Source organism: Eleginops maclovinus, chromosome 6 (genome assembly GCF_036324505.1).
Source record: "Eleginops maclovinus isolate JMC-PN-2008 ecotype Puerto Natales chromosome 6, JC_Emac_rtc_rv5, whole genome shotgun sequence".
NCBI classification, from domain to species: Eukaryota; Metazoa; Chordata; class Actinopteri; order Perciformes; family Eleginopidae; genus Eleginops; species Eleginops maclovinus.
The window spans coordinates 6,181,153-6,206,810 of record NC_086354.1 but is presented as its reverse complement, the minus strand read 5'-3'; the positions used below and the strand labels follow the sequence as shown (position 1 = coordinate 6,206,810).

The window sequence follows — 25,658 nt, the reverse complement described above, 5'->3', positions numbered from 1 at the left end:
AGATGTTGGCCAAATGAGATCCTATGCTATCTATGTTTTAGTTCAAGTAGTTCCTGCTGTCCCCCCAACCCTCATTCAAACACATAGAAAGTATGTGTACATGCAGGTATAGTACACAAACCCTCTGCTTTGTGCTTTTGGATAAAAGGAACCATCTGGCTCTGTTTTGTTATACTTTAACCCTTACAACTGCATATCAAACTCCAGCATACTCAAATTATTGGGGAAAGGAAAAAGGGACAAGGGGAGGAAAACCTACATTTACTTACTCTGAATGCATTTTGTCACTGCTGCAAATACAAGCGCTCCAATTCCTTCTACTTTCAAAGACTTCCTTTCTTAAACAGGAACTCTAGGGTTGTACTGAATTGCAGTGGCACACAGCACCGTGCTGCAAACCCCTCTGAACCTCTCTGAGGGAGAAAAAAATGATATCAAACAACAAATACTGTGTTTGCACAAGAAACACGAGAGGCAAACTTTGACTGCCTGAATTTGTGAGGGGGGGGGGGGGGGGGGGCAGGCCCGGGTCTCAGTGTGTGCCAAAGAAACCAAAGAACTTCCTCTTTGGCTCTGAACAGTACAAAACATTGAGCGGAATGACTGAGTTACGGAGAGTCTGCTGAGAATAATGATATCTGTCATTGGATGAGGACGCTCCATCGTTAGCAGCTATGATTCATGTGGTAGGCGCACAGTCTTCAGAAAGATAAAGAGGAGTTAATGAGAAAGGCACTGAGTTGATAGCACAAGAGGGAACAAATTAGGACACATCATCCTCTGGTATACCAGGGAGAATGTTGATCCAACAAATCTCTGCCCGGAGGGAGTGAATGCTGAGCGCATCTGGATCTCCCCACCTTCCTTTTTGCTACGGAAAAGACTGATCTCGACTTCATAGGGCTTAACACATGGAAGACATTTACCCCATATGCTTAGCACAACAGGACAGCCAGCGTGCTGCTCCCCAATTTACGTCAATATGCCGGATCAAAGCACTTCAAAGCCCAGCAATGGCGTACGGACTCTGAACCAACCGGTGTTCGCTAAATGAAATCTCAGACGATATACACAGTCAAGGAAACCTCCCACCATTGAAAGCTTATTAGAACAGTGACTCTTCTGAACCACAAAGGACAGTTAAGTCTCGACTTTAAAAAAAATATGGCTTCTTAAATTACACGAAAACGACTTCTAGCGCTAGCCTCATTCTTCAGGTCGGACCAGTTTTTCCTTTATTTGAGCTCCAGGTTGGAGAATGCAAAGAAACCTTGGCTAGCATATGCCGCCAAGGTTTGCGGTTCAAACTATTCACAAGAACCACTGGCATCCAGGCCATGTAAAAGTCAGTGACACAGAGCAGAGCATCAAAGCAGCTTATGCACAAGGCGGTGAGCTGTTGGGACCGGGTATACACCAACGTGCGGCCGGCTTGAACCATAGGGGCACGACATGATGCCAAGAAGGTGCGACCACATCCTGCCTCCGTTCCCTTCAATGGGAGAATATAGACATTTTTAACAGGGAAGTCGGGAATCATCAAAGGCTTGACCGGGATACAGGTCATTCCGAAGCTGGCGGCTGATTCATACACACAGCCCAGAATCTGATGGCAGTAAAAAGCCTCAGATGTAGACTAGAGTTTATTGGTGTTGCTGGCTGGATGCCTGCTTCACACTTTCATCAGATGTTTCCCTAAAGCAACAGCTGGATGCTTCTCTCACACGACTCATTATTGTCGAGCTTGGGTTGAAGTTGTAAGTTAAACAAATTGAGTGCACATATGAGTAGATAGTACTTTTGAATCCATCGTTGCCTCTGGTGGATCACACAAACAGTGTGCTAACTGGGCTGACAGACATTTCCCAATGTCACCAGTCAAAGGTGGCGTGACGCACTTTCAGTCTGAAAATCTGCCCCCAGACAGAGCGCGCAAGGTACTTTTCCAGCCTGTTTTTTACAGTGGAAGGTTTTTTTTTTTTTCTACTTCGTTGAGTCCTAATGCTTTGGCCATATGCTGGAGGCAGCAGAGAGGACAACAGAGCTCAGTGTGCAGACAGACCCCGTCTGCCTTTTCCCTCCAACTCTCTCCCCTGTAGAGCCACAAACCGGCCTCTGTGAGAGCCATCAACTGCACCAACGAGCGGGGCTGGGCTCAAACATCCCCCCACCTCCATTCCCACCCGAGACACCTTCCGCTCACATCCACCTCACACTGCCCCTCTCTGTGTTCTCTAACTACCACCACCCCCCCAAAAAAAACCTGCTTCCTGTGCTGTCTGGCTGACATCGATGTGCAGAGCTGGACTCCCTCATCTATTATACCACCTAATGATAAGTGTAGTAATTCCAGAATGACATTACAATTAAAAGTCCTGCTTTCAAATATTTAAATAAAACGTGCAACAGTATTATCCTAAATCACTCATTATTTGATCCTATAAGATATTTGCATGACAATGTCATAACTGCCGTATTTACTTTTGAGTCAAGGCCAGAATTTAATTTGTAAGGTCAGCAACCTTGACATTTGGTCAGCATACTCAAGTACTTTTATCCGTGAGGAAATAAAATGTAAATAAGAGGCTTTTATGAGATATCAGTCAATAAAACGTGTTTTTCCAAATTAAATTCCTACAATCTGAGGTCTTGAGTGAAAGATTAGCCAAAAAAATTGTGGTCAGATTGGTTCAATAGCATGAACGAATTGGCGTGGATACAAGACAGAATTATTAAGAGAAACTCCCACCAACTTTGGGATTTTAGCTATTTACATGTTACAAAAAACATACATAAACACACTAAAGGAAAGGCAAAACTCCAAAAAGCATACTAGGGACCCTTAAAGCTTAAGAAATCCGTTCCTTTAAAAAACCAAAAGCATCTCACACATTCTTAAAAGTGTGTTGTCCCAAAAATAAACCCCAACAGTTTGTTGAGTAGATCCATCTTTAGTCATATTATATCTACCACTCTAACATCGGATTTTATTTCAGGTTTTATGGATAAAATCATAACATGTATCAAACTAGTAACTAAAGTTGTAAACAAATAAAATAATTCCCTTTAAAAAAAATCAAGAACAAAAACTGAAAGTACTTCAAAACAGCTGGTAACCAAAGGACTTGAATAACTGCACATCGTTCTTTCCACCAGTTGCAATAGCAGGATTTTCTGTGTAATGAGTTAACAGGCTTGACGTAAATCTTTCATGATGTGGTTGACTAAACACATTGACTAATATATCTTGAGGCTGATTTATTCATACGAATTTGACTTGTGGGGAAAGAACGGGACCGGTGACAACAGAGGGTCCATGAAAAAGACCTGAGTCATCAGAATCTTTTAGAGTGTTAACAGCTCCGAGCTAGCTGCATGTACGCAAACACACATTCCACATCTTGACCTTTGCACATTGTGAAGGAGAAAAACACACTTTGATAAAGATCTGAGCATGTACTCATTGTTTGTGTCCTACTTCACACTACAAGTGAAAATGAGACAGAAGGGGGGGGGGGGGGGGGGGGGGGGGGGGGGGCAATGAATCACCTTTCTGTCATGGCTGATCTACGTCAGTAACGTGGGGGAGAATGAGAGAGAAAGAAAAAAACTGAAACAGAAAGAAAAAACTAAGAAAAAAGGAAAGAGCTACCTTAATTTACTCAATAACCCTCCAATCAGATAGCAAAACAAAGGAGTTATCTTAGGTTTAGAGTCAACTCAGTTCCCCTGATGGGAAAAGGAACTAGAAATGTAAATATCTTGAGTCTGATCAGTGACTCTTTACAGGAAATGTTACTAATTGCTCTTTGATGAAAACAAACTTTGCTCGTTGGTTGTGTAACTAGCATACTGCTTCAAAGTCAAATAAATAAGCCTTCCTCATTGATTTTCAATCAATTTGATTACTAGAGCACAAATGCACCAGATATTTGTATATGATTAATTGTTTGGTCTTTAAAATGTCAGAAAAAAAGAGAGGAAGTGACTCCCAGTGTCTTAAAGTCAAAAATGATTTCTTTAATGTCTTGTTTTGTCAGTCCAAATCTCAAATATCTTCCGTTTAATACGAATAAGAACATGGTAAATCTCCATATAAGAGTGGCTAAAACAATCTTTTCTATTTGGTTGTGATATTTGAATCGTGCATACTGTTTTATTTGTAGGTCCAAATCCCAAATATATTCAGTTCAATATTAAATAAAGAACATCACAGTCATTACATTACATGACCTCATATTTTAGGAATTACTTGTTTTTGCAATTAGTTGCAGATTATTTTTCTGAAGATTGACCAATAGTTGCAACTCTACTGGGTACATTCTCTTCTCTAACCTATAATCAGAACACTAAAAACAACTTTTATGCAAGGTGTGTTTCTGATACCTCAACAAAAGAATTGACCACCGTACGAGACATTTAATGAGATATAAGAAGAAGGATGTCCTATCTGGGGAACCTTGTGTGCTGGACATTCAGCACACAAGCGTTCTCAAACCTTCACTAAACATTACATAAAAGGATTTCAAAAGCCCATTTCCCTCAAAATGAGAAATCAAGGTTAATAACTTGTACAACAGTGAGTAGGCTTTATAGAAGCTCACAGATAACTGTTAAAGAGAGAGGCACTGCAAAACAATATATTGTGCATGTAGATTTCCATTCTACTCATGCACAAATGAATCCAGTAAAGCATGTTTAATGAACCATGCCTTTAAAGGCTTTGATTTCTCCCTATCAAATCACAATCTTCAAAAATAATTTCAAAGAGCTGTGTGAACCATGTTTACAGTAGGTCCAACCCCGAAACCACACTACCAGCCTTTTGTCTTCTCTCGCTGATTATGTCTCATCACAATCTACTACTGCAGCATAATCTGCTCAGCTATCAAAACAACACACAGCTCATCAGGGCCTGTTTGACAGCTCCAGCACAATGCACCATGGAGCTGTGTTGGCACGGGCCACCATGAGGGATGGGGCGCAGTGTGGTTTATGACTGTGCTGACGTCAATGGCATAATTCACATAGTTAACCAGGCTGCACGCTTCCAGTGCTCAGGATCCTCTGCTCTGGCTGCAGGCCTGGAAAACCCAACACGGACTCCTGATGTAGAGCAGACTGCACAGACTTGGAACTGTCAGATCTGTTCTGGCTGTTTGTAATCAGCTGTCTGTGTTGGTGTTTCATTATTATTTTGAATGCAACCGAGCACACTTTATTAGCAGTGTTGATATTTAAAAACCTGCCTCAGGCAAAGACAATGTGGGCTTGTAAAGGAAATCATTCAAACAGACTATGAGGTTTGTTGACTTTGATCAGAATGTTATACCAGAGAGACTAAGTTCACATGCAGAAAATATTCCTATTGTTGCACTTATAACCAAAAAAGACAATCTTTTTTCAAGACTGTTTAAACGGATTGCTAATTCATCGTGCTCTACATGCATGGTTTTGTATCCCATGGCTTGGGAACTGTAAGCTCCCTTTCAAGTTACCAAACGTATAATGTTTAACTGCCATTGAGCAAGGCATAATCGCTGCACAGGGCGGCAGTAGCTCAGTCTGTAGGGACTTGGCTTGGGAACTTGAGGGTCAGCTGAAGTTTCCAAATGTACCAGGCAAAGAAAGAGGAGTTTGAGAGGTGACGATTCACTTCCTGTGTACTACTGAAATGCGATTGAGCAAGGAAGCAGACCATCACACTGTTCCCCCGGTGCTGCCCACTGATTCTAATTCTAGGAAGGTTAAACGCGGAGACTCATTAACTGTGTGGGCTGTTTACATGTGTAAGACGGTTAAAGAGAAATTCATTCGAATTCTCCATTTCAAGCATCGCTAATATTCTAGTAATATCCCCGTTGACATGCAGCTTCTTTGTGTCAAAAAGTTTCCACTTCTTTATGGTTGAGTTCTTCTTTTGAATGCAACATCCCGCTTTCATTCCTTAGCCACCTTCTGAAACGTTGCAATGTTTGCGCATATCCAAAACCTGGTTGGCATCCAAGTCATCCCTAATGTCTGAAAGTTGATGTCTTTATCCTTCAGAACCGAAATGTGGGATCTTTTGGGCATGCATTTTGGCCTCAACGTTGCAAGCTAATCGCATTGTGGACAACGTTCAGAGCTAGCCGTAAACAGGCAGGAATAGTGTGTCACAATCCGTGCTAGAAAACGTACCGGGAATGCATACTCTGAATGCTCTGTATACACATGCATAGAATCATCATGGAACCCTAATACTATACACATATTCCTCATCCTAATTCTAACAAATTCACAGGGTTGTCATGTTGTGTTATAGTGTTTCCATGCACATTCAAGGATTGCACACTCAACAACACACACAAGACTTCACAAGCACAATGTCTTAATTAAAACGTTATGACTCCTCATTTAGCATCGAAACGGAAATTACCGGTGATTGACTATTCTCTATAGAATATATTCTTCTGTCGGTACAACCTGTTTCCGATTGGTCTTTCATCACATCGGTTTCAGGACTTGTTTACAAAGAGAGACAAATGATTTATGAGTAATGCTCATTGTTTGGGGCCCCACGCCCGAGGCGGCATACGCACAAAGTCACGTGTCTGAATTCATTTAGCAAAAGTTTGAACTGCAGTGACTTTTTGGGCACAGGCTTTTTGAGCAGCGTGCGTTCATGTAACAAAGTCTATGTGAAGATTTAAACCGTAGCTCTCAACAATGTGCAAAAGAGCTCTTGCTCAATGCTGCTCAATCTTTTTTCCCTTGTAAGGACTCCAACTTCACTTGATGAGAGGGCATTGCAATGAAAACACATTGCAATGCCCAAAACGCAAAATGATACAGAAATAAGTGTATTGCATATGCAAAAATTATGTCAGCTTCATTAATTGAAATCTAATGCAACTCATCTCTGTAAATGACATTTCTTTTAAATAATTGTTTTGAAACTTGCATTGCAATTAGCACATTTCTGCACAAACCCCTACCGAAACGGTTAAGAGTTTTCATTTAATTAATATATATAGTAGATATAGACCTTTTTTATAGTATTTTTAAAAGAAACATATTGTGATTTTCTTCTTTTTCAAAACAAGGTTACTTCTATTTTAATTTAATTTTTCTTATTTTTTTTATTTCTTATTATGTTATGGAGCAATTAACCACATACAAATATACTTTTAACTAAACTTGATTTAATTCAAAACCACTAAATTCTGTAGAATACCTGAATAAAATATAGTTAGAATATATATTTCCCTCGTCTTTATGCTAAGCTAAGCGGCTGCCAACGTAATCTAAAATGTAATTGACGGATGGAGAGTGGTTTTGATGTTCCCATTTTAAATCTAGGAAAGTATAACACCCCAAAAACACAAGAGCTTACGGACAAAAATGTAATACATTTGCACACTTTCTAATCTGGACTAAGTTTAACATTTCTAAACATTGGTTTTATGTCTTTTATCTCAACAGTTGAAACATTTTAAATGTCTCTTATTTATTAACTCTTTTTACATTGTGTTCATGGTCCATCCAAACCATTATTACTACATTCAGTATACAACATATCATTTCTGGGATTTTTTCCCAAAATGTTCTTATTTCAGGGAAGCTCCACACAATTCGCATAAATCCTTATCAGTATAACTTTATATCTAACACGTTTTGTAAGCCGTTTGTCAGATTGTGGTGCCCCATTGTTTTGCAAGTAGGTGTTTTCCCAGATTACGTTAGCATTGTAATTTGACCATGCCCCATCCGGAGCAGGGACAGATAAGTGTAGTAAATGTTAGATTGTGATTAAACTGTGCTAACATTTGTAACCATTTCATAGCTTTTCTAGAGGTCACGGTAGTGCCTTGGGATATCAGTTTTGGATATTCCGGGAAGCATAAATCACTATGCTTGAAATTTGCTTTAAGCTCTTTAATTGAGATCATTCTGCACTTTTTATGGCCTTTCCAATCTTAATTTATAAGAGTGTTCCTTTCAAGGGTTTATAATGCTCTCTTTTCACTTTCACAATTACTTACATTAGACCGGAATACAACCTCGACTGTTATTGATAGGCCAAAAGCATCAGGTATTCACCATTCTAGGCCAACATATTAAATATGTCAGGCATCCCTTACACACACAAACCCCGGGGGTCTTTGCCTTCATTCTCTCCTCAACTACTATGTTATATCTAATGTTTTTCTTGAGACTATATTGATGTTCTGAATGTATAAAACTGATAATTTTTGCCCCAAAGGCATTGTGTAAACATTATTTCTTAAGACCAGTCAAAGGGAACATTCCTTCCAAGAACATGTTGAGGTTTCACATCCGCTTTTTTGTAAAATTACTAACCATGGACCCAGGGAGAATTACCATCTGGGACAATGTTCATCTAACGTGTTTCACATGAATCACCAGCCCTGGCCCCTGAAAGACACCATGATCGAGCATTTCTGGAACATACCATTTATCAGGCTGAGCCCATAACCTGAATCAGTCAGGGAACAGGGAGCACTTTGTTGGCCTCGGGGCTCCGGTGACTGCGTGTGAAGGGGTCAGGACAGTTTGTGATTCGCTAACTCCAAACTCACAAGAGGACAACAACGATCCCCCGTCACGTTCCTGGAGAAAGACGGCGTAAACAGCCTAAGGTGACGCATTTGCAGCTGATTTTTAATAAACCTCCCCCTTACGAATGCACACAAACCTTTCAGCTCCCTATGGACTTTCATCATTTCCCCTCTTTTTGTTTATTTCATCTAATCTGACCTTTCTTTTCTGCTTCTCCCACATCATTTCTGATTAAAATGCTCTGAAACTGACGTCTCTTTCTTCTTCCCCATATTACTCCTTTAAAAAAATCTGGCATATCTTTCACTCTTCCTTGATTTCCTTTAATCCCTAGCTGCGGGCAAATGGTATTTTCAGCTGAGGAAGGTTCCGAAAGGAGTGAAATGAACCTGAAGTACTCAACTGGCAGTCGTAACAAGAGCTGTTCAAATCCTTTAAATGAGGACAAAAGGAGCATCAATGCTTCCTTGATTATCTCCTTTAGCTTAAGATACACTGGACCATCCTTTACGAAAGGAAATAATGACGTCCCACAATTCCTTGCGGTCACAACTTTTAATGTGACAACCAATTGTGACAAACGCAAATCATGCAAGTTACGGGGGGGGTTTACCGGCTTGGTTTTCCCGTCACGAATGATACTCCCGCACAATCGAGTCTAATCGCCAAACACCATTACATTCATCCATGTATTCTTGGCAATAAATATATATTGTTACATGAAAACAAGTTTCTCCTTGAAATAAGGTGACCTTAATCTTAAAACGATCAGATAAAGGCAACATTTCATGATGAGTCGAGAGGTGTTTCTAATGCTAATTATGTTTTGTTCAATATGTATTAAAGGGCTAATGCATGTATTGCATAAAGCACAATTTATTCAAATAGTTTCATACAATCATACTTGCCTTCTAATTTGGATTCATGTTGATAAGTGGATTGGAATCTAAGGGAGAGCACGACCAACCATTTAGTTTAACTTTCCTTTTAACATTCTTTTGTTCAAACCTTGGTTTCAAAGTGAGATATTTGTACTGTTGTCCACGTCTATAAAGCCTGCGTGATACAACATAATAAGTAAGCATGAGGCAAAGTTTCTAGATGCACTTTAAGTAGTCCGTCTACGGAAAATTGCAGGTTTTCCACACAACAACAACATCTGATGGCGCATCATCACAACATATACCCAGTGTAAGTAAGGGGTCGTATAATCTTAAAATGCAATTCTATCTTCCCATGTCCTGATGAATTATCCTTCCCATCTTTCCTTAACCCGAAAAGCAGTTAATGAAAGACTTAGGACCTGATTTTTCTGCATTTGACCGTAGTCTCTTTTACCTCACAAATATCTTCCCTTAAGAATTCCCACTGCTGTTTCTTAATGTCTAACTCCATTTCACTGTTTCCATCTCCTATCCCGTTATAGCAGATAATCAAAGTTTTATAGAGATCCTAATCAGCCATCTACAGACCGCTGAGCTCATGCCCAGAAAGACGCAGGTACTGAGACATTTCCATGACTGGGGATATTGCATCACTGAAAACACAGACGCAAAAACAGGAAAAATCTGTTCTCCTTTTCCGGCCGAAGAGTTGAGGAAAACGAGACAGAAAGCAGCAGAGGGAGGATGTGAGGGCATCTTTCCCTGTAATATTGTTGATTGTTGCAGTCTCCTCCTGAACAATCACCATTATTCACTGTGCTGGCAGGTGTTTTCTTTTAAGGCTAAAGAAAGGTTGATGACGGTGATATTCTGGAGTGGGACTACATTAGGGTTTCTTATACTTCTTCATACAAAGGATCACTTACGTCATACAAAAATCTCAATAATAAAATAAGCCTTCCTACTTCAACGGTTTATTACAAATTGCATCCAAAGCAAATGAAAGTTATAGGGCTGCAGCGTACCGAATATTTCAAATCTGTATTCATAATGTTGGCACTGTACTTATAAGAACTTAGTGTTCATATAGCGTAGTTTCTCCTAAACGCCAGCACATTTTTTTGAGTTCTTTGACTTTTTGGCGCGCTGCTCTAAGACCTTGTAGTTACAATGCCCCCAGCTTTTTCTGCGAGAAATCACATGGATACTTAGTCAAACAGAAACTTTGCGCGTATTAGTTCACTTTTTTTCCTTCTCCCTCTCTCAAATACTCAAAGCAAATGCTGTGACTGTCTCTGTATTCAGTCTGAAATCAAAAATATATTTAAAAAAATTTATAAATACATTTAAAAAAAAGTAACAAAAAGCTTTTTAATCCAACAACTAATTCTGCTTCAATCCATATTAGTTGGCGTTTAGCTTTTCAAAAACAACGTTTCCACTACATAATTGTTTTACCTTTCGTCTGACAACACAGCAAAACATTTAGTTAATTGATAATGTGTTGTTTTAAAAATTCAATGTGTTGTTTTAAAAATTCAATGTGTTGTTTTAAAAATTCAATGTGTTGTTTTAAAAATTCAATTCACTAATCCACACATTTTTCTGGATTCCTTGAATAGGCTTGACTCATCTATTTTACTGTTACTGTTTTTCTTTCTTTCATTACTGTTATTATTATTATTATTAAATATTCATTATTCGTGAATTCATATCTCCCCTATTCTGTGTTTCACCCTTGTTGCTGCCGACACCTAAAAATCAATAAAGGTTTATCTTATCTTAATACATTTAAGCTTAAAAGAATGCCCATTTTGACACATTGAAGTAGATATTGAGAACAACACATCTATGCTGTTCTCTACTGGCAGGTAGTTTGCTTCAAATATTGGGATTGTTAAATTAAAAATGAGATTTTAATCAACTACTTGAACCGCTCCGTAATAAAGTCGGTCTAGAGTATGATGCTGTATTAGTGTTTCCAACAAACTAAAACAGACCTAATCACTTGTTTTTCTCATTTGTTTTTCCCCATGCATAATCGTGGGATGGTTTTGCTCGTCAGAGATTACTTTGAAAGGGTCAAGGTTTGTGAGGAGTGTGGAGGAGGAAGGACAATAAGAGACTCGCAGCCGTCTTGTATTTTTTCCTGCTGCGGGACGCTCCCAGCAGCCCATCTGTGCTAATAGGAAGTGGAGAGCAGGCCGTGCTGACGTCAATCAGGCCTGAAGAACCAGTGCAGCAGGAACCAATATCCCCGCCCCCCTCGTCCCTTTCTTTCTTTCTGCCAATGCTTTCCCTCCTTCTTCTCTGCCTGACCTGCATACATCTCGCTACATGTTTTTCACCCTCCTTCGCACCTTTTGCCCGTCAGTGCATGGGAATTTTAGTATAGTTATCGAGTCATAGTTTCCCGATAACTAACTAAAGATTACAAGGTTTCTATTTGCACGTGTAGAAATGCCCAGAGATAACACTGTTTGACTGGCAGAGTAAACGTCTATAACTGGAGTCATGTTGAAAAGCTCATATTAAGCAATGACAAACATACCCAAAGCCCCTGTGTGCTGATAAGAAGAATAGGAGATCGTTTTTTTGATACCAGAGGGAAAGTAAATGTCCTGTTATTTTCACACACAGGCTCCAAATATACACATAACTACACACATGCACAAACAGAGAGGTGTCAGAGTGAGGGGGCTCCCATGGTTAGGCCCCCTGAGCAGTTGAGGGTTTGGTGCCTTGCTCAAGGACACTAGTAATTGGTCCTAACAGGACTTGAACCGATGACACTACGACTCCTAATTCAAGCCCCTTGAGATGTGTTTCTGCCGCCCCAATAAATAATTAAAGATGCCCTGTTATGTGTCTTTGGGGTTTCCCCTTTCCTTGTAGTGTGTTATATAAGTGCATGTAAATGGTCTGCAAAGGCTGAAATCTCAAAGTTCCTTCTAGAGGGAGTTTCTCTCCCACACACTCTGCCTGTAGCAAAGGGACATCACTATGTAACACTCACACTTCTTTTGGCAAACACGCCAAAACATAATAGGAGATAAGCTAAACAGCGGGACATCTCTAAGCAATTGCCCAATCACAACAGAGCCGACCAGCTCAACAATCAGAGCAGACTGGGCTCTGGTTTCAGACAGAGGGTGAAAAGAGGTGCTGCAGCACAGGCAGTATGAGAAAAATAAAGAGCTTTTTGAACATTAAAGCATGGAGACATGTCCCAGGAGAGGCAGAAAATACAAATATGAACCTGAAACTGAGCAGAGTATGGCTTTTTTTTCATGTTGCAGAGTGAATATGAAATGTGAATGTGTGCAGTGTTTCCAAAGGCATAATCTGTATCATTTCCAGCACCAGACTCAACAGACTGTCTTACAGGCAAATTGTGTGCTTGGGAATCTGACGTAGAAAACAGTTTCTCCCTCAAAAGGAATGAGTTTCGGGAACCAGTTTGTTAAGAATGCAAGCTTCATGTATGATATAACATAGCATGTTTTATAATACAAAAGTATATTATTTTTTCTGATTTGTTTTCTTATGTATGTTATGATGTTTGGGATGTAACTGTGTACAATGTGGTTGTTGGTGTTTTTAGTATAAACAAAAGAACATGTAACTTGCTGAACACTGTTTCATGAATTTAGTTGACACCGGTGCAGATTGTAACAACAAGCAATTCAAATGTCATCGTTTTGCATATTTAACAGAACTGCATTGCATTGCTTCTTGAAGACTTGTTAGGGGACTCACCTGACAAACAGACTTTGGCAAAAGAAGGCTGATTCACTGCAGGAGACCTCCTGCAACCAGAGGGAAAAAACACTTTTTTAAAAAATGGTTGCATAATTATTATTGTTTTTAATGAGCGTGTGATTTGCTTGAAGCAGCAGTCATTGGTGCCCCAGAACAAACAGATGCTTCGTCAGTTCTCAGAATGTGACGTAGGATGGATTTGCTACCATGTGATATTGTCATGGCTGATTCAGTTTTGGCTCACAGTGACCTCTGTTTTTCTGTTTCTTTTTAAAAGGTCGTCCTGACTCTCTGTCCACCTCTGGCTGACTGCCTGACCGGCTGCAGCCACTGACCTGCTTCAGTGATCAGAGAGAGCCTTAACGCACTCAACTGAGAGGAAGCAACACTCTCGTTTTAACCAAAAAGTGATTCCAATGTGACTCTATGCTGCTGCACACCAGCCTTCACATTATAAGGCCCTCTGGATGTCTGAATCTAACATCAATTGAGTTCTTCCTTCATGACATAACAGAACTACAGATGTTTTTGGTGCATTGGCGCCCCCAAGAGTAGCAATTGGCATCTTGAATGCTAAAATCCAACTGCAGACTTTCTACAAAATCATTCCTTGAGAGGAATTTCAGCTCACATGTTTGAAAAAAACAGATACTTTAAATAAAAATGATTTGATAACTTACTTATTGGATACACATTGTACATTTGTCAAGGTGGTGAAGTTGTTCCTGACAGTCCGGAGGCTTGCCAAAACCTAAAAATCAAAAATGGGAAAAAGTGATGAAAAGAACTGCACAAATGAGAAAGGTGGATTAAAAGTATGAGGAATATCAGCATGAAAAGTAAAAAAGGAATAAAGAAATATTTGAATATTGCAGTTTTACACTCACAGGTGCATGAAATGATTTACAAAATGATTATTTCTCTAATGGGACGTCTTTGTGTTTTCATTAAAACACAGCTGATAATTTAGATTGAGCGGCTAATTGTTGTGACTAAGCAATCTGAAATGATTAGTTAGCAGAGCTTCGAGCGCCGTGTTTGCAGCTGCCTCTCATTTTTAATGGAACTCATCTATCCGACCCATATCAGCACAAATCAATGCTTAACCCTCCGGAATTACTCTGCTCTATGAAAAATGTAACAAGGTAAGAAAACTGTAGCTGCTGCGCTCCTATGAACAGCTGCAGTATTAACAGAAACTATTATATTCCAAGTTGCAGTGAGCATGTGACAATACAGACTTCAGGACCAATTCAACTAGTTTAGGTTGTTTAATGTGAGAAACGACAGGCAAAATATACTGTATTTTTTAAAATAAGCTGGCCACATTTTTAAAATTTGGATCTTCTTTGAGACTAATGGAAAGATAAACATCTAAAATACCATTAAAGTGTTTATTTTACAAACGTTTTCTATTATTTTCTGTACATTTTGCCTAAATGTAAAGCAGTAGATCATTTGTATAATAAACCTAACATTTCAGAAAATGTGTAACACACCAAAAATATGCGTCTTAATGGTAGTAATCAACTAGGGAAAGATGATGGTCATCTCTATTAGGTATTTTATTTGACCCTTTCTACCTGTAGTCTCTTGCAAAACATAATACATAATATCCATCTTAAATGGTTAAAAGGTAGTCTTTTCTCATACTCCTTTTCAGTATCACTTTCTAGTTTCATTCCCTAGGTTTTACAGAGGGCTTTGTTCCTAGGACCAAAGCCTGATTCATGTAAGATTATGAGGCCTATTAAACACCTGAGCTCTGTAACATGGCTCCATAAGCATTCATCTGTTGTCATCTTACAATTTATTTATATAACTAGATATCACTGTAAAAAACTGTATTGAATTTGATCTTACTGTACAATATTTATCTTTACATTCTGTTCTTGTATATATCATAATCTATAAATAAATAGACTTCACTATTTTATTATATTTTTTATCTTATTTTAGAATTTGTTTTATATTTCTATGTTGCATTGTTGGAGGAGCTCAGGACGTAAAATGTTCATTGCTATTACTACACTGTAGCACATGCATATGACATTAAAACCTCTGAATCTCATGAATCTATTACAGTATAGTCCTAAAAACATGACGAGGTATATATTTTTTTCTCTCTGTAAAATTCTGGCTACATTTAGTGTCTTGGAAAATGTATGGGAAGATTTAATATGTCATTGATAGACTGATATAGTATTTTATTCCTAAAAAAAACATGGCAACAGTTTTTTTGAATAAATGGCTGTTGACAGTATTCTTTGATTTATAGAAAAATACAATAGGATTCGCTGAGTTAGGTTTCCTGCTGACGTGTATCAGATAAAAATGTGTCGGCCTAAAAATCTTTTAAAAAAATGACATGCCTACTGAAGTCCACTAGGGGGCAGCGAGGTTACTTATGGGTGAGTTACTGTCTCCATGAACAAGGTGCTTGACATTTTAAAAGCCTTTGTGTTTGCCAAAATATGCTGCGTATGAAAACAACATTAACGTGACTTTGATGCTTTTTTCAACAGATTAATAACCAGCTCTTACCTGAGCAAATGGAGTCACAATCAGGTCTTCTCCGTGCCTGAAATGTAATGGAAAATGGATTACAGACTGGCCACAGTTGAACAGAGGGATTATCAGAACAGCAGTCTCACTCAATGATCCTTTATACTCACAGTTCTCCAACAATGGAGGAGTTTCGAGACAAGGACTTGGGCGATAGGTCGTAGTCGCTGTCGGAGCGGTACAAGAAGGACTCCCGCCGCTGGCCATGGCACGCCTGATTGGGGTGGAGAACCAGACCGGAGCCCGGGGACGCCTGCGGGTCTGAGGGACTGCAGCACAACGACGGGCCATTCTCAGCTTCAAAACTAACAGAAGAAAGAAGCAACAGTCAGAAAAATAAAAAAGTCCAGTATGTCTTTATAGCATGTATACATTTCAATTCAATCAGTTGATGTGTGATGGCCATTCCCTAATCATTACCCTTAATGCATTTATTTTAGATTTTAGACTTTTCAATTTTTTTTGAAGAGTTGGTTTGCTAGTTTTAGTTGTTATATATTTAGTTTAACATTTTTTGGTTTTTATACATTTATTTACATACAACATCCATTATTACATATCAATACATTTCTTTAGCCGACACAGTAAACAAGCTTTTTGGACCAGTTGGGATTAAGTGTCTTGCCTGAGGACATTTCAACAAGTTGACTGCACGGGGAGGGGGATCGAACCTCTGACCCTCTGATTGGTAGACATTTCATTTTTTCCCCACCGTGCCACATGGTTGCAGAGCTGTGTAGGAATGGCCCTTAATTCAGGACGTTTTTTTTACTTCACAATCTCGCTAAGGAAAAAGTAACACTGAAGAGTTCGTCTTGATCTGATACAACCGTTTGATTTTTAAAAATGCATCGAGACATAAATGAATGTTTAAAATAATACAAGTATATAAATAATAGAATATCCGATGTAAAAAAATAATTGTAACATAGCGCCATCTCCTGCCAATCGAGATTCATGGCGTCTCTTAATCTGTACTCGTTCTACAGGTGAAGCAATTAACATTAATACAACAACATTTTTGCCACTAGGTTTTATAACCAGGCAATGCAGTTTCAATTACATTTTGTGTTTTAATTGAGAACCAGTTCATTAACACTGCTCACTTTCATTGAACAATAATAACCCTGGTATTCAATCATCGATCGTCTTCATTCTCAAATCATCATCATGCACTTCCTCCGATAAACTGCCTGTAATTTCCGGCTAGACCAACGTGTTCACAAATCCCATCCAGGGAGGTGCCTGTTGCATAAATCCTAAAATGATTACTTACCCGTCCGTTCACGGCCTAAAACCAGACTATTGTGCTCATTAAATAAGTATGCTTTGCTGCTCAGTGGGAGGGGGGCTGTCTGTCTCTACTGTCTATGATGGATCCACTCAGTGAGGAGCAACAGGCCAGTAAATAGAGGGATTAACTCCTTATGGTGTTACGTCAGGATATTTATATTATCTTCTTTTTATATATATATATATATATATATACACAGTGACAGTCAACCCTTTGAAATTGATCTGTTGTATGTTCTATTGTCTACCTACTTGCAGAGGGAATGCACATTGCAAGTATGACAGTTTCATTTAAACTGAGGGCAGCAAAAGTGTTACTTTAAGAGTCTTATTTAAAAGATTGTTTATCTTTACTTTTTACCTTTCAATAACCCTGAACAACTTGAACATATTCAAGGGTTTCTCTAGAAAAATATAGTATGAAGGCGCTGATCTTGTATATAAGATATATCAATGCTTGCGGGAACATGACGCCCTTATAAAAGATGGCGCAGCAGACGTAAACAACAACGCAATGTTGAAGCTCAGTAAAAACAAAAATCTTTGGGCACTATTTTGCTAACTTTTATAATATTATATTTTTGTTTTAGTGGTAGTATGGTCTATTATCAAGTATTTTAACATATTTATATTTAGATACTCTAAATATATACATTTCAACAGTAGAAAAGATGTATAATTATGCTTATATATTGTATATAACTAAATGTGTTTATGATTGTTTAATTCAGTGCTGAAATCTGTTAGTATAGTGTTTTCATTCATCACAATGTTATGTGTTGGACTGGAAGGTGTTCAGTAAGGTTTTTTTGGTTTTGTGACACATTTTGTGGTACCTTTGTGTACCAAAATGGCTACTAAATAAAGAGTTGAATTAATTGATTGTTGTTGAATTGACTAAATAGATAAATAAAGCATCTCTTCCCATTGTTTGAGAGTAATGCTTTGTACATAGTCTTTAACAAATACATCAAATTACAATAAAATAACATAAGCCTACTAATCTACCATATGATCAAATGGTTTTCAATGTTTGTCCCAACCCTTCAAAAAAATAAAATGCAATAGAAAAAAAGCAATTATAGAAAAGACTGTTGAAGAAATCCCAACATTGACCTTATAAAGATGAGGAAAAAAGTCTCAGAGCAAAAGCAAATCAACAAGCAGCAGACTTTATACAAAATGTGCATGTTTTTTTGTAAAGTCAATCAACCCATCATGTTTTCCTGCAGTAAAACCCCCACTGATGCACAGACGGGTGTAATACGCTGGGGGAGAAGAGAAGATTTGAGGCCACCAGATGATCAGGTTGGCTGGATCTGAGTTAAGAGTGAAAGGTCAGAGTATCACTGCGCCGCAGGAACAACAGATGCTACAAATCCTGAGTCACTCTCGCTAATTCCCAAGGTTAATACAAGACATTTGATTTTTGTAGCCCAGTTACGGTAAAAAAAAAAAGTGTCTGCAAACAATCCCATTTCATAGCTTTCATAAACACTGTTAACTAAAATCCATTTCGTAATGCAAGGACTGATCCAAAGGTCGCGTCACCATTTGCCCCACATTCACCCCCACCCCCCAGTCTGTTATTGCTGCAGCATGTGGGATTAACCAGGCACCGGCCCAGAGAGACGCTCTTCGTCCCACACCTCTGCCAGAGAGGCTCAGATTAATGGGGAATGTGTAAACTCCCAACTGATTACGCACAGACACAGCGACCAACGTCATCTAAAATCCCATCTTCATACAATATTCATCCAGCAGAATGCTTCACCTACCGGTGTCTGGGCTCTGAATCTGCCATAAGCAGGAAACCACAGTGTGTTAATGACGCATCATTTGTGTAGATGCTGATCATAGATATGGGAAAGTAGGGCTGCAAGTAATGACGATTTTCATTAGAGATTAATCTGCAGATTACTTTCTACATTAATTGATTGGTGTATGAAATTTGAAAGCATTTCCATGCCAGTTTCTCTATTCAGTTGAATAGGATATAAAACAGGAAAGCAGGGCATTCTTTTCATTGAGTGTCTGAACACAGCCTTTTCTGATAAAACACTTCAAAACATTTACTAACAGCTAACAGTTGCTGGTTGTTTCTTGGCCGACGTAGATAGGCTCATCTGCTCATAGCGTCCGCCTTGAACAATAAACAGTAAGTAAACACACCTTTTCCCTCCTTTTTTAGAGACAATTCTTTTGCCATTGTGCTGTAAATGTTTGAATATCACTTGGCAATCAATCAGTGATGCAATCATTCTGAAACACTGACTGTAGACACATGTACAAAGAAAATATAAGAAGGCTCATAATGCTCAAGAAGACTTTTGGCGTATGGAGTTGGGCAAAATATCCATCCCAGTATCCCAAGTCTTTAAATGTCTTTTTTTGTCAGTCCAAAAGCAAAAGATGTAAAACAAATTACAGGAAAACTCCTTATTTGAGAGGTTGAAAACTATATTTTGCGGCCATTCAATTTTTAAAAATAGTTTGAGAATGTTTTCTGCCAATCTCCAAATAAATTAGTTGACTATTCTACTGACAGCTCACAGCATCACAATTAATGTGAGACAGGCTGCTGCGGTCCTTCCTTAATACAGCCCGTCAGACTATACAACCAGCATGGCCCCAGGTAGACCCCCCCCATACACACAAAAAAATTAAAAACTGACTAGTTGTGCAATAACAATTTATGTGCAATATATAAACATACATATGCCATTATGAATAACTGTGCAATATTACCTGGCTGCTATATCTCCTTCTTTATCTTGATTTCTTTTTTTTTTTAAATGCACATTTTCTTTTGTAAAGCTGTCTTTGGCTCTGTTGCTGCTGTAGCAAATTTAAATGTCCCCTTTGTGGGTCCAATAAAGGAATTCTGATTCTGAACAAAACTCCCTTTTCCTCCATGTTGGTAACAATTTATTATGCCAATATGCTGTTAAAGTTTGGATTCCAATTGGTAATCTGTCAATGACGCAATCGTTCTGAAACACCTACAGTAGACACGTCCTGTCCGACACATGAACAAAAGAAAGAAAGAAAGAAAGCCTCAAAATACTCAAGAGATTCTAGATTAACAATTTAGCACAAGAGCATATATATCTTTCAAGATAGAAATAAATCAAAGAGTAAATATATCACCTGGGAGCCGAGAGGTGTGCGTTACTGACCACCTCCTCGCTAAAGTCAAAGTTCCCAGCCCGGCACCTTGGGGATCTCCGGGGCATTTTCTCCCTGTCCAACTACTCTCTTCTCATCAGGCAGCAAAAAGCAGCGACACTGTGGCTGCACGACACACACACACACACACACACACACACACACACACACACACACACACACACACACACACACACACACACACACACACACACACACACACACACACACACACACACACACACACACACACACACACACACACACACACACACACACACACACACACACACACACACACACACTTCTGTGCAGCAACCGCCACGTTCTGGACTAACAGAGGGCTTGGCAGCTGCTAACGGGAGGATCTGGGCTGAAACACTCGCAGTTGCTGTGTTTATCTGACCGCCTGTCCTTTTCCCCTCTATATTAAACCAGATTAGTAAAGCCTTCCGATTCCACACCCGCCCATTCCCTTGGCTACCTATAACGACCTATAAAAGCATATGTAGTATAGGGAATTTATTCTACTGTACATTTTGTTTTATTTAGTTCACATGTACTGTACATGGTGTACTTCACCAACAAACAATAACAGACAATATCTGGAATCTGGTTTACCTTCCTCTATGAAGAATTAAACAGCATTATCAGAAACACGCAGAGTACAGTGAGATGCAACTCATCCCTTATTTAGGTAAAGGAGCAGGGCTGAGATTGTGAGAAGAGGCTGTTAGTAGGGTAGAGGTTTGTTGAGAGATGCAAAAATCATCCTGATTAAAGTGTAGAAAAGCCTTACTTCAAGTGTTACGGATTTTTTGTGGATAATGACTCAAGGGGAGAAACTAAACATTAATTTCATCACCATGAAACTTGATTATTCTCTTTTTTTTGTATGATTATCTTTTTGAAATTGAAAGTTTACATATGCAAAATAAAGATTGTCATTGATTTTGGAACATCAATGTGGACAGATAACACCAGGTTAAATCATTTTTGGATATCTCATATCACTTTATTAAACAGAAAACTAAGAATGTAAGAAAATACCTTTCCGCCCTGTTTCTAGAAATAAAATGTAATATAAAAACAGACTCTGGATGATGTCTGAATTCTACAGAGAGATTGTGGGTCTTTTTCTTGACCTCCAATAATCTGAAAATACTGTTAACAATCATTAAAAAATATATTCTATTTTTTCCACACTTTTAGAGATAAAAATAAAAATAAATGATATATGAACTAGCCAGGGAGTAAGGGGAAACAGCCTTTAAAAAGAAATGTATTGTAAAATCCCACCGTTCTGAAATGTTATGTTTAAATATGCAAATGAGGTATTATTTATTTATAACTCTGGGTGAATTTAGGAGAAATATATATCTCAAATAGTCAACATTTCTAAACTAAAAAATATAAAATGTGTATTTTGAAAGTTTTTTTTAGCATCAGAACCACCCCCCTCCCCCTCCCTCTGCGGACTGGGTGACATTTGGAAACTGACAAGAACCAGAGCCTTCTTTTACCATCAGTCTGCAAACAGAGGAGGAAAGAAACATCCTGGCTTTCTTTAAAAACTGCAACTGCTTTATATAAATATATATAAAACCATCGTCTACAGCTTCACGCAGAGGATCAAGATAAGTACTGAATACTAAACTAAAAACTCACTAGCCTTGAAAATGAAATTGAGGAAGACATTTCTGTTATGATTCTGCTCTGCTCAGCTTGTACCTTTCAATGTTTTGATAATAACAACATTTCATGGTGAAATAATTGTGATCGTCTTTCACACATTTCAACACAAAGAAGAGTGTGACGGCATGTCCCTGGAAAGTAGCACACTATTCTGGGTAAGATGTTAAGTAGTCCGATTTTCTGTCAGGCGATCTATTATACATCTGTTGCTCTCCCAGAGTTCTCTCACAGAGCCCACGGAGAATATTTTCGAGCCCACCCTAACCTGGTTCCGATCTACATTTGTAGGACTAATTGTATATAATTATACAAACATTACATTTTCTCTGCTTATAATATCAAGACACAAAGATCCAACTATAATTTTATATTTTTTTATGGATAGAACATCCATTTGTACGTAGTTGGTTCGATAAAATGTGCAAGATAACTGTTATGTGCCAATAAGAAATAATACATATATTAAAAAAATTATAACAAAGAGCAACCAATGTTTGTTTACAACTTCCTCACAGGCTTCACGCGCCCCTCCTGCAGTACCTCCGCACCCCACTAGGGGGCCCGCCCCCCACGTTGGGATCCACTGCTTTAATGTTCAAAAAGCTCGTTATCCTTCTCATACTGCCTGTGCTGCAGCACCTGTTTTCACCCTATGTCTGAAACCAGAACCCAGTCTACTCTGATTGGTTATCTGGCCGGCTCTGCTGTGATTGGTCAACCGCTTAGATTTCCCAGCTCTTAGCCTATCACATATAATGTGTTGGAACGCTAGCCAATAGAAGCACGATTGTAACATAGTGATGACACTCTGATACGGATGTTAACAAAAATGAGACTACAAAGTTCAAATTATTTCAACTTTGACCTTGTTTACCGCTGACTTTTCAACATGCAACCAATCAGATGGCAGCTGTATGTAGCAGCCGAGGAAGTAACCATAGAAACAAAACTTAACTCTGTGTTTACGCCTCAAGCCTCTGCACCTAACCTCGCGGGGGCATCATGTGAATGCAGCGTTAATCATCAAAATCAAATAATAAACCAAATATGATAATCATTAGGGCATTATGCAAAATCTGTCCTTTTAATTTGTGTCATTAATTTATCATTTCAAGCCAATAAAAGTTCAAGTTAACTTACGTCAAAAAAAAATGTTTGCCGGACAGTAATTCTACACACTGGTAATACTAAAGTATTGAGTACTTCTTACACCACTGCGTATAGCCATGCACCTGCTGTAGAGTCCTTTAAGAAACACAAGAAATACATAGAGTTGACAAACAAAGCCAAACGACTCTGATCTTTTCCTTTAAACAAAGACAAAGAACTCACCAGGTGTTCGCTACAGTAAAGCGCCTGTATCGAGGGAGACGTTTGTTTACCACCTGCTTGCGAAAGCATCTCGGTGAGTTATGTGGTGAGAGCTTCGGGTCAGGATTAACAGTGACGGCACTGCACAAATCTGCCTGGTCCAACCTGAGCTCACTGTTTACTCCACTGGCTTCCATTCTGCTTTACAGCAAGTCTGATGCAAGAAACATTTCTCTGCTGTATAAAAGCTACGGCACTCCCAAGAAAGTGTTGAAATCCCACTGTAATCAGATCCTTTCGTCACGGGACACTAATAAAGAGAACAGAGAGTTGTATTGTAATCATGATGCAAAAAAGATCAGTTATAACAAAAAGATCTCCTTCCCTGATCGATTTCACAAAACCGTGCTATCAAACTCTCACTTGTATACTTAGAAAAACAAAACTCTTTGAGTTTGTGATTCATTTGATTGGTTGAAATCTTTTGGAAGCCCCTCCCTCTTGCCTGATATGTTTATATTACGTAAATCCAAAACATCTTTACATAAATCCTGTTGGCTCATCAATAACAGCTGGAAAAAAACACTGGAAGTCACTGACAGTCCACAGTAAACAGCAAAACTTTTACAGCTCCTGACCTTTTATCCAGATAAATGCAACTGGTGCCTTGAAAAAGTCAGTAGGGCAGAGTATGAGAGGAAAAGAGATGAAAGCAACTGACAGTACATCTCTGAAGAGAGCCTGTAATTATGGGTAATATAGCGGGGTGAGTCATAGAGGTTCAAAGAAAAGGGATGGATTTGACAAATTGCCCTCAATATAGTAAAGTAGTAGCCATCATAAAAAGTCCCTTTTATATATATCGGATGCATTGGATGGAACAGCAGTCCATTGTGTTCGGCCTCAGAGGTCTGCACAACAATAACCCTGTATTAAAGATAATGTTCCAATTATTGTGATGATTTAAATTAGCATTTGTGTTGTTCTTCTGAGCACAGGGTTCCAGCTATGACTGGACGAAACAACTGAGAGTAAGAAGAAAACAGCGGTGAGAACACTGTGGTGAACCAAACAGTCATTTATATAAATGTCACGACAAACTTTGCTGTTAATTAAATCTAATGTAAAAAGTACAACACCAGCCTCCGCCTGTTACTAACTAACGCACAGCTTGATCTGAGACGAAATATATGCTGAATGTTTTTAAAACTACAAAAAAATAACAAATCACCTTTAAATATATACACTCAATGCACTGCAGTATTGCATGTACATGTACGTGGAATGTGGTTTAATGACTATGTCTGGACAACAAGTACAAATATGTATTCATACGCATTTCAGTCTGTCAAAAATAAATAAAAAATAAATAAATATATTAATTAATAGATTTATTTATTAATAAATATGAATGCACAAATACATATTTATTTAATTTATAAATAAATATGTATTTATCGCTGGATTTTAAGAGGCAACATTTTTTTCATGTTTTTTTTTTTTAAAGGAATTGTGTCAGGAAATTATCCAATGCATTAAACGTTTAAATCAAAGTAATTTTATAAAATACATATAGAACAAATATTAAAATGATCCATATAGAGGAATAGAATAAAGATATTTATATATAATTATAGGCCATATTGATTATAATACTTCTCAGACAACACGTAAATGAAATACTATGTAGGGGGACATTACATCAATAGGACATTTTGCTGACAGCTCTTTGGTTTCGGGAGCCTCACCTGTCGGGGTCAGCCTTTGTGATGTCGATGCGGGGCAGCGAGTAGATGGGCAGGCTTGTGGGTCTGCTGCGGGTCAATGGATCATCTTCAGGTGTCGGGGACCTGCCCCTGTCCCGCTCCATTTCCGCCTGTCGCCATGACAACGGAGGCAGCTGCAGGTTGCCAGAAAAGCGCCTTTGGACTTTGTACACTTCCACCCCGAGTGTGCTGCCTGCCAAAATGTGTCCCACAGGGGGCTCCTTATTCTCCTGAGCATAAGAAAAAGAAAGACATAATGACAATTTCACGGGTTGGATCTCCATGAAATGAGCTCATAACATTCCCTCTGGATACCGGCTGTGTGTGCAGTACACATGGAGAAAGTATGGGTGAAATGCTTTTGTGCAAATTGCCGTAGCAAAACAGGATTAAAACAGAAACAAGGATTCTAAGAAACAGGAAAATAATGTTTGCAAATAAGATTATCATCAAGGCTGAAGGCAAAACGTTTAAGCATAGAAAAATAATTAAAATAACGAGGTGGCCCGGGGGGAAATGGAGGTTCTAGGAATTCCTAGAACGATGCTCTAGTAACGAGAAAACGTTTCTTTATTAATGTGTTGCAAGAGACGAGAGAAAGAGACTGAGTGGGTAAGAAAGAAGGTTGAAAGGAGGGAGTGAGTGTGTGAGG

At 38.7% G+C, this 25,658-nt stretch overlaps 1 protein-coding gene across 3 annotated transcripts in view; it reads right to left on the bottom strand.

Moving 5' to 3' along the window:
• LOC134865529 (3',5'-cyclic-AMP phosphodiesterase 4B-like) overlaps positions 1-25,658 on the bottom strand; it is a 63,984-nt gene that overhangs the window by 14,456 nt on the left and 23,870 nt on the right. For 2 of the 3 annotated variants that reach the window (XM_063885106.1, XM_063885107.1), the window contains 5 exons: positions 24,989-25,236; positions 15,884-16,078; positions 15,753-15,789; positions 13,889-13,959; positions 13,206-13,255 (listed from right to left, as the gene is read on the bottom strand). In XM_063885106.1, the coding sequence (XP_063741176.1) occupies positions 13,206-13,255; positions 13,889-13,959; positions 15,753-15,789; positions 15,884-16,078; positions 24,989-25,236 (601 nt within the window). Of the gene's footprint in view, positions 1-13,205; positions 13,256-13,888; positions 13,960-15,752; positions 15,790-15,883; positions 16,079-23,261; positions 23,453-24,988; positions 25,237-25,658 lie in introns of those variants that run through there. The other variant, XM_063885108.1, reaches the window with a different exon arrangement.